General features: G+C 36.4%; 1 protein-coding gene across 1 annotated transcript in view; it reads right to left on the minus strand.

Annotated features, from left to right (window-relative positions):
• CFAP47 (cilia and flagella associated protein 47) overlaps positions 1 to 20,436 on the minus strand; it is a 364,054-nt gene that overhangs the window by 260,117 nt on the left and 83,501 nt on the right. The window contains 1 exon segment of the mRNA XM_052795043.1: positions 13,340 to 13,535. Within this exon segment, the coding sequence (XP_052651003.1) occupies positions 13,340 to 13,535 (196 nt within the window).

A 20,436-nucleotide genomic window follows, 5' to 3' on the forward strand; every position in this document is an offset into this window, starting at 1 on the left:
ACAAACTTACAAACAAAGGCATGTAATTTCACCTGAGCTTAACTCTGACATTGATAATGATTTTCGTTTTCCACTTCAGTGTGGTGATGTTTAAGCTTGGTCCAAAATCCCTTATTTTTTCCTATTCATGCTGTAAAATGACTTCAGATGTTATTTCAAAAGAAAGAAAAGATCAGCAGGTCAATGAGTTTGAAAGCTGATGGCTGCTGCTGCTGTCCACACCTCTCTCTGCAGTGCTCTGCCTCATCACCCTATTCAGTCTCTTCCCACCATTCTCTGTTTATACATCCAATTATATTCAACAAGATGGCTTTCACAACAGTAAGATCTTGGATCTAAACAGGTGTGACTCTGGCCAACATCTTCCCCTTCTCTCCCACCCAAAACCTATTTGCCATATCAGCAGATAGAAATCTCACTATAAATGAATGATTATATAAAATATGCTCTATTATATATTAATTATATTTATAACTACACTGTTCTTAAAAAATCTCGTTTCTTCTGGAAGGCCCAAAAGTGTTATGTTTTGTTCCATTTTTGTTATTAAAAAATAAGCTTTAATGGTTTAAATAACTGGCTTAAAAAGAGAGACAAACTCCTCCCTTTTACAGAAAACAACAAGATTCTTCTAGAACATTAAAAAAAAAAGTTATTTCAAATTGCTATCTAAAAAGTCTCCTTTTCTGATGAAAGTTTTAATTCAGTTTAGACTTCAAATGATGTTTCTTTTATTGTCATGGTTTCATTAATATGAACAGAAAGAAAACTAAATCAATTACATGTTATTCTAAATATCCATGAAATGTATGTTCAGTTAAAAAAAATTAAAAACACAGTATTTAAAAGAGGATTAGAATGAATATTTCATTTTCTGTAAGTTTTCAAATCAAAATTAAGACATTCATTTATAAATTTATAAAGAAGAAAACCATTTTGGTGTGTCAGAATTAATTTTTTTCCTATTGTTTAACTGAAACAACATTTTTCAAGCAGAAAAGTCAAAGTTTAAGGGACCTTGGTAATTCTGGAGGGCAGGGTACCAACGATGAAGTCTGAATGGATATATAAGATCTCCCTGTTACCTATGACAGGAAAAGAACACCGTACCTATGGGCCTCAACATCTATATTGGCACAGTATTAATTTTAACTGAATTCAGACCTCCATTTTACAGATGTCTACAGTAGGAGACATTAATTTCATCCCAACTCCTTGGTAAATTGCTTGCACTTATTTCAAAAATGTTTTATGTAGTCACTGCAAAACCCAATACTTTAAAAATAGCAAAATACCTTTTTAAAAGCTTACTTTCTTCCTTAAAAGTTAGTCTTTCTAATATAAATCCATCATTTTATTGATCATAGTTGGGACCTATAAAATTCAATAATCTTTCTGTCTTCTTTTTTTTATTAATAGAACTCAGACTCACTCTCAGCACACAATATTGGTATTTTTAATAAATCACCATTTTCACATTTTTATTTTTAACTTTTTAAGATTAACTACTTCTGCTTTCATTTTAAATTAGGTCCAATATTGAATTGTTCTTCTGGTTAGTCATCTACATTGATTTGCTCAGCTTGGTTATGGAAACTTGTTAAACCAGATGCCGTGATTAAAAAGCAAACTTTATTGCTTATGCTATTTTAACTTTAAATCTTACTTTAAGTGTACCACTAGCTGCCTTTAGTCTTCTGGCGGGAGTATTACTTGAGCGCACTTAAGCAATACCAGTTGTCCCTAGTACCTATATACTTTCTTCTATCTCCACAAATCCTTTCTTTCTTGCTCGTAGAACTGTCTGTGTGGCAGCAAAGTGGGTGTAGGAGCAAAGCTGGCTTTAAAAGAAAGGGCAAAACAGTTCTTTACTTTTTAATCTGGATTACACCAATCCAGTTTACCACGCAGCCACATAAATGGCTGTGCCAGTCAAAATGAAGCATGGTAGCACTACTGTTTAAAAAGCATTTATTGAACTACAGCTTTATAGACAATACAAATCAGAGCATTAAGAAAAAAAACCCATGAAGTGGAATATTTTCCCATTTTGACTAATTAAATACTTTTATAAGTATTTTTGTTGTTTTCCAGTTAATCCTTCTACTATCAATCAACCTACTTAACTCAAATGCTTGTGAATAGTCAGAACACATAATGTATTTTTCTTAATTACATCAAATCTAGCTGAAAATCTGCCAGCTAACCGCTCTACAATAATTTTTAAATATAATTACACAATTTTAGTAGAAATTAACAATGGAAATCAGAAGACTTACTCAGGATACCTCCTCTTCCTCTAAGCATATAAATATATTAAATTTTATTTGTATTGGTAATTCTTGAAAAAAAAAAATTAGTAATGGATCTTTAAGGTAAAGATTCTCAGACAACGTCATGATGAAAACCTGACTGATGGGTATTGTAGACCAAAAATAGCTTAAAACCTGAACGCTAACAGGTAGCAGATAACTCTGTGTGGTTGGGGGGGCAGGGAGAGAGGAAATTGTCCAAAACTAATCTTCTGAATTCTGAGACAGATTCCTGCTACTTGCTAGCTGCAGCCCATAGGGGCTGGTTGCAAATTCTGATAACACCTAGACTAAAGTGGTATGTTCTGAATTCTCCCATTAACGAAGAGGCGTAAGACAGAAGTACCAATTAGGCTGATCATGAGTTGCGCTTCTGCACATAGACTATTTAGATTGGGAAAACTGGGGACTTGGAGTTATGGAAAGAAGAATAGGCCAAAAAGAAGCATTCCCAAAAAGAAGAAGAGGTCTTGAAGAGACAATAGAGGACTGGAAAGAAAGTGAAGAAGTTCCTAACTGGAGGAAAGGTCTTGGAAGTTGGAGAAGATCCTGAAGATCAGAGAGATGCATAGAGACAAATGCCAGCGGATGCCCAGGGACTTTGGAGAGTGACATCTGAGAAAATTATTTCCAAATGGAGATAATCAAGGGAATATCTGTCACAATTCTATACAAAAATGACAAACAACATCTTTGTTGGCAGAATAGCAACCAACAGTCACCATAAACTCCTTTAGGTCCAATTTTGTCCGTTTCTTTGCCAGGTAGAAGATACTGTGGACAAAGGACAAATACTAGACATTTTAACTTCAGTAAGGTTTTGGTCACATTCTGTCTCATCAGGAAGCAAGGAAAAAAGTAGTCTAGAAAAAAGGTACTGTTAGGTGGAGCACAAAGCTCACTGAAAAACAGTAAGCCTAACTATCAGCTGTCCACAAATCAAACTGCAAAGTCCTAGATTGTATACTATTCAATATATTCATTTGCAACTTGGAAAATAGCATAAATCTACCTTAGTCCAATCTGGAGGTGATATCAAGCAGGTTAAAGAATTGACTCCGGGAAGAGGAATGGGTTGCAAGTACTCATGAGGAAAAGACTATAATTTAAGCTCTTGAGGAATTGGAGTAATGATCTGAAACAAATGGGATGAAATCCAATAATGATGCCTGCAGTGTCCTACACTTAATTAAGAATAATTCATTACACAAGTACTAGATGGAAAATTGGATAGATGGAAATTCTGCAGAAAAGAATCCAGAGACAACAGCAAATCTCATACTGTTGCAGAAAAAGCAAATTCTTTGCTAGGATGCATAAATAGGAGAGTTGTATCTTAAGGCAGGTAGATTGATCCATTCATTTCTATTCAGATCTAGTAAAGTCTCACCTGGTATAAAACCAGTAATTGGCACCAAACTTCAAGAAAGCCATAGATCAACTAAGAGAGTTTACCAGAAAACGAACGAGCTGAATACACAGAAAGACTGAAAGAATGGAATTGTTTCGCCAAGAGCAGGGAGAGGGACTAACTGAAGCAGAACATAATAATTTACAAATATGTATAAAGTTACTAGAAAAGCAAAGAAGATCCACTGCACACCATATTTTAGAAGGAAAAGGATGGACTTAAACTCTAGCAGGGGAAATTTGGGGTTATGTTAGACAATAGGAAACTCTTTCAAATGGAAATGAGTGGGAAATACTGGCAGATGTTAACCTAAAGTGGACTATGGATTCTGCTTTTCCAGAGATTTTTGTAACAGTCTAGGCAAATACCTGTCCAGTACACTACAGGTATAGTCAGTTTAGTATTTGCACACAAGAATGAAATAGATTATTTCTGTTCTCTTTCTCCCTTTCCTACATTCTGTGCTTTACTGTGGGGTTTTTTCAAGTTTCGCTTTTATTAACCGGTCCATCAGTATGCTTTATCTCACTGACTTACTGAAGTAAGTAGTAAAGTAAGCTGGTAACAAAGCATCTCTTTGAAGATAGTAGTGTTTTAATTCAAAGAAACACCCCTGAAAAATGGGTAGTTGGATCAAGAGTTCCCAGCAATCTCTGAAGTCAAACATTTCACCATTTCAAAATAGCTAACACATCTCACTACTAACAGTGAAAATGAAACCTTTAAAGCTGTTGGCCCTTCTTCTGAAAACCAGGAAGAAGTGATATCCAATCTTATTTTAAATAGATAGATGAAGGTATTCTTTGGCATCAGTCCCACAAAAAAAAAAAAAAAGTACAAAATTGTTAGCAAGACAAAATCAGGATCTTCTTTCTGGTAGGAAAACACTGTTTAGCCCTCCCCCAAAAACAGTACACTTAAACAACTCTTCCACTGCACACACCACATTACTTTCACTCCGGAAAAAAATAACCATGAAAAATTATCATTAATCTTAAAATAAAAATTCCAATAGAAAAGGAAAAAAAGTCGTAACACAGAAGTATGATTGATGTATTGGTATTATCTGGATAAGACGACCATGCAGAAAGAACAAAATGGTCTTATACCAAGCGTTAAAATTCTTAAAGGATTAGACTTGGTTTAATCTACTAAGTTTAAGAGTTTTTTATATAAAAAAGTAAGAATAGCAATAAATCTTTAAAGAAAGTACTGTATTTCTTGTGAAGCTGTTCTGCTGTTTTCACAAGCAATAAAAAAGTTAAATCTTTGCTATCAGTTGCAAAATCAACTGATCTATGTCTAAGGAGGCACAACAGACATCTTCACAAATGATAAATCTCCTGTTATATAGCCACAAGCAATTTTTTCAAATTCTGAGTTACTGAAAAACAGAGGAAAAAATATATAGGATTAGGCTAATATTCTATAAGACTTTCCAAATAAACCTAATACATTCACATAAAAATCTCGCATTTTATGACCTTTAATGATCAAAGGTATGAAATTGCACTTCATAAGAAACTAATAAATCAGACCATGGAACTACAAAAGAAAAGTAACAATTGAATGGTGATGTGAAAGCAGTCTATATAAGTAGGTGTGATATTCAGAATGGGAACCAGACATTATTGTTAAATGGCTCAGTAGAATACACAAGTTTGTCAGTAAAGGAAGTACCAAATTACAGTATTAAGCAGCAAGCCCAAACCAAAATATTTTACATACAATATAGATATTAAACCTACTTACTGCTTCAGAATGGTGTGATGCTAGAAGTTTGCACAGGTTCAAAATACAATTAAACAAATTCACAGAATAAAAACCTAGTACAACCTTACAGAAGTACCACTTCCATTTCAAGTAGTCTTGAATTTCAGATCAGGAAGTCTCACAGTATGTATAAAGAAAGTATTGCCATATGTTTGCACTGTTACTGATCTCTAAGCATCTTCCATTGGAGGTAGAATATTGAGCTAGATAGACCTGTAAACTATCACAGCATGTCCTTTTTAATGTAAATTACTGCAGTAATAATGGTTTATAATATTACATGACAACTTCCTATTCTGGGATCTCAAAATCTCTGGAGGTGGCACTAATCTATAGCTATAATAACACCTATAGTCCTGTTTCAATAGCTTAAGTCTGGTACTGAATAATACAAACATTTACAGAAGAAATATGTAGCAATAACCTTTTCTGTAAGTGCTGACATTAGAACCAGGACAAGGTTTAAAATGATGGTACTGAAGTATACAATACAGAGCATAAGAAAGATCAGAGGAAATATGCCTCTGAATACTTTTTGAAAAAGGCTATTATGTTTTTCCTAAAATGTATTTAGGATTAACAGAATGATAATGTACCTACCTTCAGCACATACAGCATGTGAGGCTATGTTTATCTTAACATGGAAAACGAGAAATCTTTTATTAGAGACTCGTAGGCAAACTACAGTTCCTACTTCAGGCAGGATGCTACAATCCTTGCTCATCAAAACTGATAATTATTCTAAGAACTCCTGAAATATCAGGAACAGATCGATTTAATACCACTGTCAATTCATGATAATTCTACGCAGAAATGTTCAAGAAACACCACATGGGGCAATGACATAAAAACGAATACGCTGGGGATATGTCTCATTTATTCCCATCTGTTGCAGAAGACTTTTACCCTCAGGCATGAACATTAACCTTTCTGCTCCTAATAAAATTTTCCAATGGTCTTTCACTATCTACACAGTTCTGTTTTATTTTTGCTGATTCTTATCCCAAATAATATCTTAAATTGACAAATTCCTTAGGTTTTTATGCATCACATAAGAATAATGTTGCCTTATACCAGTCTCCATTTTGTTGCTTTTCAACAGAAAGTTTCCATTTGCAAAGAGAACTAGTTTTAAAATCACTGAATGGTACTAAAAGCCTATAGATTAAAAGGTCATCTTTGACACTATTTTTTTTATCATGGCATTTCGCTTATAGATGACTTTGATTTAAAATGCAATAAATCACAGCAATTCATTACAGCATAACTGGCTTCTATACTGGCTTCAGAATGAATGCTGTAATCCCCACATCATCTTATTTTGTCAAAAAAAAAAAGTTAAATACTGTTCTCAATGAAATTCACTGTTTGGTACTTAAAATGAATTAAGACAACCTTTTCCAATCTTCATAGTCTGAACTATGTTTTCTCCTCATAAAATATCTGAAATTGTATTACTAAATCTACAGCTACACCATACTCAATCTACATATTTGGTATGCACTGCAGAAGTAGCATTAAGCTTTCTGATTATTTGTGTAATTATTTATTCCAATTAACATACAAACCCTGTGAAGCACTTTGTTTAGTTGAAAGTAGGATAGCTGTATAGGCATCTCAAAGTGTACTGCAAGTAAGGAAACAAAATTTCTTCCTAAGTATTTACCCAATTATTCCTATTTAAGTCATTTAGGTGTTTGAGGATCAGCATATATGTATATACACATATACATTTTTATATATAAGCACACACATGTCTACACACACATATATATGTATATGCACAAATATATTCACAAATATACACAGCCTGAAGAGTTAGGGCTTTTTTTTTTTGAAAGATCTTTTAAAGAGTTTTCCAAACATGAACACTTTGAATCTTTTCAGTATAGGGCTCCAAGGACTATCCTTCTTCATACTTTTATTTCCCTGAAGCTGCATAATGACAGCTGGTATAAAACAATAAAACTGTACAAAACAAATATTTTTATACTACTCCAAAAATCTAAAAAGTTAAATTAAACATGGAGTTTTGCTTATTTCTCAACTGAACATAAACTTAAAACTCAGGAAAATAATTCTTTTTCTCTTTTGTGTTGAATAAAATCCTGATATGATCTTGTGGGTTTTTCAGCTAAAGGGAACAAGATACAATGCAATTCTTAAACATGGAGCATTCAGGTTGACTAAGAAAGGCAAGTAGGACAGAAAAACCTAGTTAATAGACTTCATATTTATATATTATGTTTCATTCTTGTGTTCTGCTGTGCAAATCATGAAATATAACACAGAAAAATGGCTTAAAACTGCTAATTTATATTTCAGAAAACAATTTCCAGGATTTATCACTCAAGGACAATGTTTCTCACAATATTTTGTTGGAAGTCAGACTTATGATACTCATGATGGCAGTTCATTAGATAGTCACTTCCCCTTCTTTAATTCAGCTTTTTATCAAGTGTGTAAAAAGCAAGATTCCTTCTTTGGGAAAAGCCTGTTTTGCAGCGATTTTAACTGAAAGAAATCTTACATGAAATTACATAAGATTCTTCCCTTCTACCCTTCAAAGATAAAAAATACCCTTTAACTCTTGTTTCTCAATTGTGTCTAAGAACTATCAAATTGAGAAGAAAGAATCAATGGACTCCATAAATACCCTTCCTAAAAACTGGGGAAAGAAGCAAGAGGGGAGAGGAAGAAAAATGCATGAAAACAAGGGAAAGAAAAGAGTGTGGTTTTTAATTGCTGTATTAGAAACAACCTTAAGTAAAAGTTCTACAGAATCAGTTTTAAAACAAACAAGAATTCTATTTAATTCTCATATAATTTTGTGAAGCCATGTCTTCTCACACTAAAATCTCTCCTTCCTCAACCTTTTTACTGCAAATGCCACGCTAAATTGATATCAAAATTAAAAAAATAAAAATAAAACCAACAAAAAAACCCACCTCACTTACAATGAAGTGAATACAATGCATCAAAACCAAAACTTTCCTACTTGAGAGTAAGAATCTTGAGAGATGCTACTATGTGTAACACTTTTAGACAAACCTGCATTGGCACTGGATTAGCACTTCTCTTTCCTCTTAAGCAGAATTTCCATTCTAAGCAGATTTTCCCGTAAAATGAAGATGTATCTACTCTGGATACAGCTCTTACATCTCAGATTTAGGTTGACTGTTCAGATATTGTTCAATTTACTGGCTGTCATATTATATAATAATTTTATATTAAATGTAGAATTACCTACTCTTTTCAAGATCTTCCTGCGATACATTCAAGAAAATACCTTATTTCCCAAAACATAATTTATCTTTTTCACCATTGCAAGAACCATAATCAATAAGAAAGAGACATACAGCTTCTCAGGTGGCAATTTAATTCACTAACATGCAAAATTTTTTTCTATTTAGGAATTACAGGGTTTGAATTATGGCATTCTAACACTCTAGCAACTTTTAAAGGGTTTTTCCTGACTCTTATTTTTTCATACTATTAGTAGTTAGTCTTTCAGAGAGAAATGTTGAAAAGAAACATGAAGATAAGGAATGGTAGAAGGTAAACTGAAAATTTATTACATTCAAATAATTCATGCTTCCTTTCCTATCATTACTATTGCCCATATAATGCCTTAAGTGGGCACTGAATCTTATATTTCATGTATAATTAAGGTCTCAGCAGAATAGGCAAAGTTGCATTTTGCAGTTTTACAGCATTTGGTCTCAAGTTTCAACACTGCTTTCCATTTTATGGTCAATAAGACTTATTACAAGGCTGCCCTCCCAAAACGTATGCCAAGCTGCTTTTAAAACATACTTATTTTTTAACAGCAGTAAGGGCAGAAGATGTGGAGATAGTAAACTCCTTGCTAATGTTCTCTCTAAGCTATTGAGATCTTAATTCTTGCAAGAGAAGCATTCTGATGAATGACATAGTTATCTTCAACTTTAGAAGGAAGTAATAAAGATATATATTTAAAACCTCTCTGCACTGCAGTTACTTAGGCTTGGCTTACTGTCACATTTCACTTTAAGTAGCTTACGTATCAAAGGAAAGACTAAGAAATGTGGCCTGGATAGATCTTCATTTATTTAGTAGGGATGGATCACCCAACAGATGAGTCTGAGCTGAAAGCAGCTCCATAGTCAAGACATATTGCTAGTCAGGGCTAATTCTTTATTCAAAGCAGAGTGTTTGGATGATAATATGCAGGCGCATAAACGTTAAGCAAAAAGTAGTAATTGCTCTCTGATCTGGACTGTAGCAAGAATAAAAGAACAAATCCTTCTCTTAAAATTAGTGATATTAAGTAAATAACAACAAAAATAGAAAATTGTGGATGTTTGGGACTTTCAGCTGGGTTGTATGAATATTTACTATACTTTGATGTTTTTCCTTATGACACTTTCAACTGTTCCTCTGAAAAAGCCTGTTTAAATGCTTAATTTAAAGCTAACATGATCAAAAATGTCATATCTGAGTATAAATTTGATTATTAACCTTAACATCATAAAATTTAAAGGACCAACGGTATATCAGAATATTAAATCTGCTGAAATCTATAAATTTTTCTCCAGTGAACAATCTTAAAAAACAAATTCAGCCTAATGACCCCTGAGGTACATCACTGGCGACCAGCCTCCAGCTGGACTTTGTGCCACTGACCATAACCCTTTGAGCCTGGCAGTTCAGCCTAATTTCAGTCCACCTCACTGTCCTCTTATCTAGCCTGTACTTCATCAGTTTGTTTATGAGGATGTTACGGGAGGCTGTTGAAAGCCTTGCCAAAGTTGAGATAAACAATATCCACTGCTCTCCATCTGTGCACTGAGCTCGTCATGTCATTGTGGAAGACAATCAGGTTGGTCAAGCATGATTTCCCCTTTGTAAATTCATGCTGACTACTCCAAAACTATTTCTTGTCCTTCATATGTTTGGAAATGGTTTCAAAGATTATTCACTCCATCACCATCCCAAGAAACAAGATGAGGCTGACTGGCCTGTAGCTCCACAGATCCTCCTTCTTCCAGATAGGAATGGCATTTGCTTTCTTCCAAACCTTGTTCAAACTTCCTCCCGATTGTCCTGACCTTTCCAAGGTTACTGAGCATGGCCTCACAATGGCATTGGCCAGTCCCCTCAGCACTTGTTGGTACATCTCATTGGGTCCCATGGACTTGTATTTGTCCAATTTGTTTAAGTGCTCCCTAATCTGATTCTCCTCCACCAAGGCTAAGTCTGCCTTGCTCCAGACTCTCCCATTCATCTCGAGGGCCTGGGACAGTTCAGTGCCAGTCTGACCAGTAAAGACCAAGGCGAAGGCAGCATTGAGTACCTCAGCCTTTTCTGTGTCCTTTGTCATCAGATTCTCTGCCTGATTTAGCAGAAAGAACAGCACACTAGCAGACACCAATTCTAAGGCAGTAAAAGAAAAAAATTAAGAGGAAAGTGAAGGCTAAACGAGAGGATTCAAAGAGATATTGAGGCAAGTCATCTGTGAAACAAAACAGGATAAGATCACCCAGTTAAGAACTTTTATAATGCAGAGGTATAAGATTAAGAATGTGAATTTCATAATTTGTCAGAATTTTCTTTTTTTTTTTTTTTAATTATTGTATCTTTAGCAATGCCCATTTATGTAGTATTGTGAGAGAAATGGAAATAGAAACAAAAGGGCATGGTCATGTGCGTATACCAAGCTATTTCTGTGTGCCCACTAGCAAACAGAATATAGAATTCATGAACCAAAAAAGCTATATACAAGTCGATATAGCAAGGCAGTATCTGTAACTTCCCCCATACAGATAACATATATAATCTCTGCCTTCTCATTCCAACCTTGCACTTCTCTGAAAGCAGAAAAGTATAATTAAGTGAAATTGTAAGAGAGAACTGTAATGCAGATAAATGTCCCCCGGCAGTAACCACAAAATTCATCTTCACCTGTGACCCAGAGCCAAATCTGCAACCGGGTCTGCACAAATGAATACGTTAACCTACTGAGTTATCTGTCCTATTACCATGATTTAATAGAAGTCATTATTATTTTCTGAGAACCCCAATATTGTAATTAAATTGTTCTTTTTGGGTGCAAATTTTGGGGAGCCTTTAGAACTAAATAATTGCAAAAACCCTACTTTACAATTGCTGATAACCATATGACTACTCATTAAAAAAACAAACTCATTCTAATATTCTAATTTATTACATACTCTTAGGCAACAAAAACAACACTTTCCATAACTGGCTCCTTAAAATGCATCATCAGTAGATATTCCACTTGGACTAAGACATTTGGGGTTTTTTGCCCAGTAGCGACCACTAGATCTGCACTTTATGGTACAAATTCACTCCTCTCATCTTTAGACATTGTAACTCAAGTAAAAGTTTAATGTTAAATATGACACATTTTGACATACATATTCTCCCCACCGAGTTCCCACAGGCCAGAACAAGGCTAATCATGCCTCAACATCTAGGTATTACTAGAGGCTACAATAAAGAGAACAGACGGTGGGGTTGAAGAATATATCCATGCAGCATTTATGGTGAGCCACAACACTGGCCAGGTAGGTAGCCATTCTCTCTGCAAGTTGTCATCTATACACACGGGAGTCTAACACACAGCAGAGTAGAGTGCTTGTGCCCATAAGACAGCTCCACTAAAGCAGGCACTAAACACAGATAATAAGAAAAGAATACATTGCAAATACACCTACTTACTGTAGGGCATGTTACTTTAGCTAGGGAAGCTCCCTGAGTTAATCATAGGATCAGACGCAAACTATGAGTTGACAGCTAGAAATCTATTTCTATTGGATGCAGGGGGTATGGACTGACCTTTCAATCTTATCAGCAGAATTATTCAACGCATTTGAGAATATCTAGTAAAATTTCCTTCTATACAGTAAAATGAGAAAAGCAAGGGGATATTCAAAGCATATGGAAGGTAGAGAATATGCCCAGATGAGACTTATGGAAGATGATATGGAAATAGATTGTCCATAATTCAGACAGGTCAGAAATCACTCAAGGCAAAAATGACACTAGACAGTCTTTTCCATATGTGTCTTATGAGCCATTCTGGAGTTCTTCCCTGATCATCATCAGACTGCCCCTTCTTGGTGTTAACTATTGATCCAAAATTAATGCTGAAAGAAACAATGAAGTTAGGGTCAAGTAGCAAAAGGGAGAAATCATACAAGGCAATAGAAGTAATAATTACTACCGGTTGAACATTTTTATCAGATTTGAGTACCAGAACTGCCTAGGTCCATCTTAAATGGAACAGGTCATTTTGTCTAACCTTACTCAAGTGATCATGAGACAAACTGACCTTGCAAGTAGGACAAGTTTTATAATCTAGAACCTTGGTCTCCATTACCTTCCTAAATGGCATTAGAATAAAGGCAATACAAAAAATTATTCTAAGAATTCTGAAAAGCTAGCTCTCAAATGCACCACTATAAGCATAAATACTAACATCTGCATGTGACTATTAACAGGAAAATGAAGAGAAAGTGATTACTGTTAGCAGTCCCTTCCTGAGATCATTAATGGAAAGAAGTGAGAAGGTTCACCACATTTCACCTTTTATGCCTAGTTAGAAACTATAAGAACACACAGAACACAGAAGATATTTCGTGAACAGTGCTAGTCAAAAGACACTGATCTTGGAACACAGAAAGACAAGAAAAGGAAATACATACAGGTAGGCAATAACTTATCCCCCAAAAAATACTTCCAGTGGCAAGTTGTCACGGTATCTCTATGAATAACAATTTTAAAAGTCTAAAAAAGGAGTATTTTAGGAAGGAAGAGCATAGTGAAAGAATTATTTCACCTTTTTGACAACCTTTCCACACAGTTCTTCGATTCTTCTCATAATGTTTATTCAACCAGGTGAGGATGGTTCGTTCATATGGAGAATATATATTACTGGATAAAGGTTCTGATTTTATTCTTGGCATGTTCTGCACACTTTCCAAGCTGAACAGGTCAGTGACACTACACGAAGAAACACGTGGAAGAACAAATACCTGAAATTAGAAAAACTGTTTTTAAGCATGAACTATAAAAAGAACAATTTCAAGTTAAATGATAAAAAAACCCACTTCAAACTCAAACGGCTTTCTAATTTAGAAAAGGCTTAATAGATTATGTGTTAGCATAAATGTATAACACACAAGTTAACAGATTTGCTGAGGTTTTAGGGAATTCCTTTGCTTCCTTAAACAAAATGCAAGTTGAAGCTTCCACATGCTCTTGGGAGCCTGGAGAGGTCCCAGTTGACTGGAAACTGGCAAATGTTGTCCCAATTTTCAAGAAGGGAAAGAAGGCAGGCCCTGGTAGTTACAGGCCTATCAGTCTCACTTCAGTGCCTGGTAAAATTATGGAGAACGTTATTCTGGGAGTTGTTGAAAAACACTTGAGAGACAATACAGTCACTGGTCATAGCCAGCATGGTTTCACAACTTAATTTCCTTTTATGCAAAGGTCATCCATCTAGTTGACCCAAGGGAAGCCAGTAGATGTGGGGTTTGGGGATTTTAGCAAAGCTTTTGATGCTGTCTCTCACAGTATCCTTCTGGACAAAACATCCAGCATACACCTAGACAAGCCCATAATAAAATGGGTGAACAATCGGCTGATGGGTCAGGCTCCAAGAGTTATAGTAAAATGGGGTTACATCAGGCTGGCAGCCAGTCACCAGTGGGGTTGCCCAGGGCTCAGTTTTAGGGCAGGTGCTCTTTAGTGTTTGTATAAATGATATGGACACAGGAATCAAATGTACATTAAGTTTGCTGATGATGCTAAATTAGGAATAACTGTGGACTCCTTTGAGGGTAGAGAGGCCTTACAGAGAGATCTGGATAGACTAGAGAGGTGGGCAATCACCAGCTGTATGAAATTTAACAAGAGCAAGTGCCAGATTCTGCACTTGGGACAGGGTAATCCTGGTTATACGTACAAACTGGGGGACAAGAGGCTGGAAAGCAGCCCTGCAGAAAGAGATCTAGGGGTTTGGGTTGATGGCAAGCTGAACATGAGTCAACAGTGTGCCTTGGCAGCAAAAAGGGCCAACTGTGTCCTGGGGTGCATCAGGCACAGCATCACTAACTGGTCGAGGGAGGTGATTGTCCCACTCTACACTGCACTGGTGCGGCCCCACTTCAAGTACTGTGTGCAGGGGCACCTCAGTATAAGGAGGACATCAAATTATTAGAGTGTGTCCAGAGAAGGGCGACCAAGATGGAGAAGGGCGACCAAGATGGAGAAGGGCGACCAAGATGGAGAAGGGCCTCAAGGGCAAGACTTACAGGTGTGGCTGAGGTCACTTGGTTTGTTCAGCTTGGAGAAGGCTGAGGGGTGACCTCATCAGTCTACAACTTCCTCAAGGAGGGAAGTGGAGGGGGAGGTGCTGATCTCCTCTCTCTGGGGACCAGCGATAGGACACGAGGAAAGGGAATGAAGGTCAGATCGGACATGAGGAAAAGGTTCTTCATGGAGACGGGTGATCAGTCACTGGAACAGGCTCCCCAGGGAAGTGGTCACAGCACCAAGCCTGTCAGAGTTCAAGGAGCATCTGGATGACGCTTTTAGTCATATGGTTTAGTTTTAGGTAGTCCTGTGAGGAGCGGGGAGTTGGACTCGATGATCCTCATAGGTCCCTTCCAACTTAAGGTATTTTATGATTCTATTATTCTAAATATTTTTTCCAGGTTTTGATGAACTGGATGAAATCACTGGACCCATCTGGATTCCAAGAATTACTGTGTATATTCTATCCAAAGTACTAATTACTGAACTACTATACTGATCTCCAGTGCAATCTATAGACAATCTTGAAATGGTATCTTTCATGACCCAATTGCTCATTTAGGTCCAAATTACACTGACTGTTTCTCCTGAAAAAATAAACGTTATAATACCTGCAATAAAATTCTTCGTACTCAGAGGTCCTTGATTAAGTCTTGCATGAATGTACATTTTAAAAAAATATATAAACATATGTATATAAAATATATCAGAAATATAAAGAAGTTAAAAGTAAAAATTCTACACATTACCTTTGATTTTTTTTTTTCCCCCCCAACTGAAATGACAGCACGGAAAAAGGTGTTTCAAGGAAGAACACAGAACTTGATTTTCAGGATGACCATGAAGTCAACAGCTTTGGTTCCATCCTCCCTCATCAAAGAGGGCTCAGGCCTGACCACCTTGACCAGTGACTAAGACTATCAAGGACCATGGCCATAAATGCTAACTACACTGCATCATCTCCACAGTGTCATATATTCACAGATAATTTAGGATAAATTTGTTAAGGACTAATTGTATGGAGGAGGAAAAAAAGAAGAAGAAAAAAAAAACAGACTAACAACTAATCATCAACATCTATTGACAATGAATCTCAATCCAGTAAAATGTTATTTTGAAGTGTGAATTGGGCCCAGTTTCTCACTCCCTTAAACATTCCCAGTGATGTCTAATTCCCTGATACATATATACATAAAGAAAAAGCTATGCCATTTCATTTCATCTCATCAGAATGAAAACAGCTTGCACCCCTTTTATAATTATTTCTCTTCATATTGGTTTCCAATACCAGATTTTAACAGGTACATTAGAAAAAGCATCAGTTTCTTGAGGCAGTGTTAAAACCTTTTAATCCCTCCATTTGCTGCAGATGAACACTCTTACATATAGTATGATGCAGCTACAGCCATGTCACTTCACAGCTTCCACATTTACATCTAGATTTCTTTTTTTTCCAGATAACATGAAGGACTGTCATCCATTGCTTTCAAGTTTTTCTGAAGAAAACCTTTTATGACATACTAGTATATAAAACCTACTTAACTATTAATGTACACGAGACCTAAATTATAGCATCCATATTTAATTACAGTTTTTTTTAAAAATTGAGTTACTTTGAAATTCCTTTTTAAACCCTGAAGCATTTCAGTTCAGCATAACCTAGTTCTATGCAGAGAAGGCTGAGCTAACTTAATTTAAGTATTTGGATTTCTCTCCACAGCACTTCATTGATTTGCATAGAACTATCCTAAGAGAAAAAGAAATCTCAAACTTTTATAACAGCATCCTCAGATATAAATTTGAAGAAAACAATAGCAAAAAAAGCAATCAAATATATACTATTTCATGTTTTCTCAAAAGGCAGTTTCTTTGCAAGTTAATTTATTGCAACATTCCTTCATCAGTATAACCTGATGTTCTATCAAAAGGATCAAAACAGGAAAGAGTAATGGCAACTACATTTAGAAGAAAAAATGAAACATTATTTACCCATAAAACATTCTTTTACTCTCTCTTAACAAGAAAAGTCCAATCCATCCTAACCCAAGATGCCCACATGTCTGCATTCCTATTGAGACCCTGTTGAGGGACCAGGACATTAGCATACAGTGTCTTTTTGGAGCACACTGTATTTATTTAAAAAAAAAAAAAAATCAGCTATCAGGATAGGAAATGTTATTACTTATAACTATAAAAACCATCCTTATTACTACATGCTCATTAAATTCAAAGATAAATTGTCTTTATTGAAAATCCAGCCTGAATCAAGGGCTAAATTACTCCTTCTGTTGCCAGCGTCCATGTATTTCCATTAGACTAGACTTTCAAGATTTGTAGAATACCATTAGTATTTTAGCCCTTGCTCAAAAAGAGGACTAAAAGTATATCTTTACAATTGATGAATTACCCCTTTTATTCTCCACAGGTTCTAGCCTTTCTTCAGAATAAACTTCATTTTCTATTTTCCTGAGCTGGATTTACGTATACATTTTTTCCTCTGGAACTTCTGCAGCAACAGAAGTTTTCATAAGTGGACCATAATGCATCAGGTACGGGCAAGAAAGCAATATGGGATGACATTTTAGTTGATAAAGAATAATATTAAGTATTTCTAATAACAACATTTTATTTCTAAAATAAAATTGGATAACAAAACATGTCTGGTGAAGAGATGAATTCTTTTAACATTTTCTGAAATTTGCGGCATGCTATGTGAGTAAGAAAGGATTCTGTTCCATCTGATCTTGCTTGAAATCAAGCTATCGTAATCACAAAAAGGCTTGTCTCTACTTTCCTTGTAATGAAACTGCTTTTAAGATATGAAACATTCTTTTAACTTCAGAATATTTGAACACTAGACCAAACAAGTATTTTTTATTTAAACTGATCTTGCTGTCTTGGCAGTTCATATCCCGTTTTTTTTATCGTTCCCATACTTCCTTTACAAATTTAATAAAATAAATACATAAACCTTGTTCACCAGCAGTCATGTCACCCTTGTCAAAAATGGGTTTGAACAAATGGGTCTGGAAGAGTGAACAGGACTCTCAATGTTAAGTGACTAGTTCCAATGTAAAGTCATGTTATCTTAAGAGTTCTGTTTATGCTTTTTTATGCTGAATTGAATACCATGTTAGCCAAACTGCATGAGGCTACCACAAAAAAGTAAAGCAGAGATGTATAATTCCTAAGACATTGGCAGGAGAGACAGAGAAGAGGCATGTGATGTTATAAGGCTGTAAAAGTGTACTATTATAGGATAGAAAGATGATGGAACAATGAATGAGAAGCCGAAATATGCTTCTCATGCATGAAACAGAACTAGAATGATGAAAAGCACACCTTCACAATAGCTTTAAGCTCATCTAAACCTGAATTTTTTCATATCCCCAGCAACCATGTGTTCTATCCTATTCTTGTGTCTACACCAATGGTCAGAGAGATGAAAGATCTATTTGGAACCATCATCCTGCTCCACTAATTCTAGCGTAAGTCCTGGGCAAAAAAGACTTGACTTGGGGAAATTAAATTTATTGCCAATCTAAATCAGAGTAGGACAATAAGAAATAAGAACAATCTTAAAACACCTTCCTGGGCTCAAATTTACTCCCGATTTCTCTAACCCCTCCCTCCTAGCAGCACAAGGGGACGGGAAAGGGGGGTTGCGGTCACTTTATCACACATTGTCTCTGCTGCTCATTCCTCCTCAGGGGGAGGACACCTTGCGCTCTTCTCCTGCTCCAGCGTGGGGTCCCTCCCATGGGACACAGTCCTCCATGAACTTCTCCAACGTGAGTCCTTCCCACGGGCTCCAGTCCTTCACGAACTGCTCCAGCGTAGGTCCCTTCCACAGGCTGCAATCCTTCAGGCACAGACCGCTCCAGTATGGGTCCCCCACAGGGCCACAGGTCCTGCCAGGAGCCTGCTCCAGTGCGGGCTTCCCATGGGGTCACAGCCTCCTTCGGGCATCCACCTGCTCCAGCGTGGGGTCCTCCAGGGTCTGCAGGTGGAGATCTGCTCCCCCGTGGACCTCCCTGGGCTGCAGGGGGACAGCCTGCCTCACCATGGTCTTCCCCAGGGGCTGCAGGGGAATCTCTGCTCCGGTGCCTGGAGCATCTCCTCCCCCTCCTTCTTCACTGACCTGGGGGTCTGCGGCATTGTTTCTCTCGCATACTCTCACTCCTCTCTTCCAGCTGTTGCACAGCTGTTTTTTCCCCTTCTTAAATATGTTATCCCAGAGGTGCTACCACTGTCGCTGATGGGCTCGGCCTTGGCCAGGGGCAGGACCATCTTAGAGCTGGCTACCATTGGCTCACTTCAACACGAAGGAAGCTTCTGGCATCTTGTCACAGAAGTCACCCCTCTAGCCCCTTGTTACCAAAACCTTGCCACATAAACCCAATACAATACCTCATTGAAACAAGCCATTTTAAGTTACCTATTTTTTAGTTTCATCTCATCAGGAAAAAAAATAAATAGTCAAAACCAAAACAACACACATGCACGCTATTAATTTGGGGGTTTTTCTGCTCTGTTCTAGTCTGTCATGTAGCTATGAATAATTCAGCAAATTGAAAAAACAGAAAAGCAACTTGCTTTCTGGTCACTGTGATTGCATTTTTCCACATCCATGTGCCCATGTATCCTTAGAGTCATCTGTCTCAGCCCATGGGTACATAATGTTTGATATAAGTTACTCTCAGCTATTTTTCTAATATTTTTAATTGTAGACCAACTCTATATCTTTGTTACATACCTTCTTTAACATACTTTTTGTCATTCTCTATTATGCTTTTTCAGTAAGTAATCGCATAATCACAGAATAGTTGAGGTTAGAAGGCACCTCTGGAGATTGTCTAGTCCAAGCCTCCTGCTCAAAGCAGAATCAGCTAGAGTGGGTTGAAAGGATCATGTTCAGTTGGGTTTTGGATATCTCCAAGGATGGGAACTCCACAATCCCTTGGGCAACCTGTTCCAGTGTGTGACCATCACCACAGTAAAAAAGTTTCTTATGTTTACATGGGATTTCTTGTATTTCAGTTTGCGCCTACAGCCTCTCACCATGTCACTGGGCACTACCGAGAAGAGCCTAGCACTGTCTTCTTCACACCCTCCCATCCAATATTTACACACATTGATAAAATCTCTCTTGAAACTTCTCTTCTCCTGGCTGAACTGTCTCATCTCTCTTAGTCTCTCTCTGTATGACAGATGCTCCAGTCTCTTAAATCAACTTTGGGAACCTTCACTGGATACACACTCCAGCATGTCCATGTCTTTCTTGTACTGGGGAGCCCAGATAATTTTTTTTTTTCCATTTATTTTCCATTCCTTTATATAGAAATAAGTAAACATTTATTTTTAGGCATACAGACTTTACTGATCATTGGTGAGCACATCGGGTTTACTTTGGAAAACATAATTTAGACATCCAAAGTGTTTATGTAACATCAGTAAAAAGAAAATTTAATAAAGTTTGAGAAGTCCATACTGACCAAGTTCATTATTTCTTAAAAGGAACAGGTATTATAAAAAAGCTTACCTGTTTAAAAATTCCATTCTAATATAAGATAATTAATACCATGGTTGGGTATACGCCTAGTCAACTAAGTATTTCCA

The sequence above is a fragment of the Harpia harpyja genome, chromosome 8 (assembly GCF_026419915.1).
Source record: "Harpia harpyja isolate bHarHar1 chromosome 8, bHarHar1 primary haplotype, whole genome shotgun sequence".
NCBI classification, from domain to species: Eukaryota; Metazoa; Chordata; class Aves; order Accipitriformes; family Accipitridae; genus Harpia; species Harpia harpyja.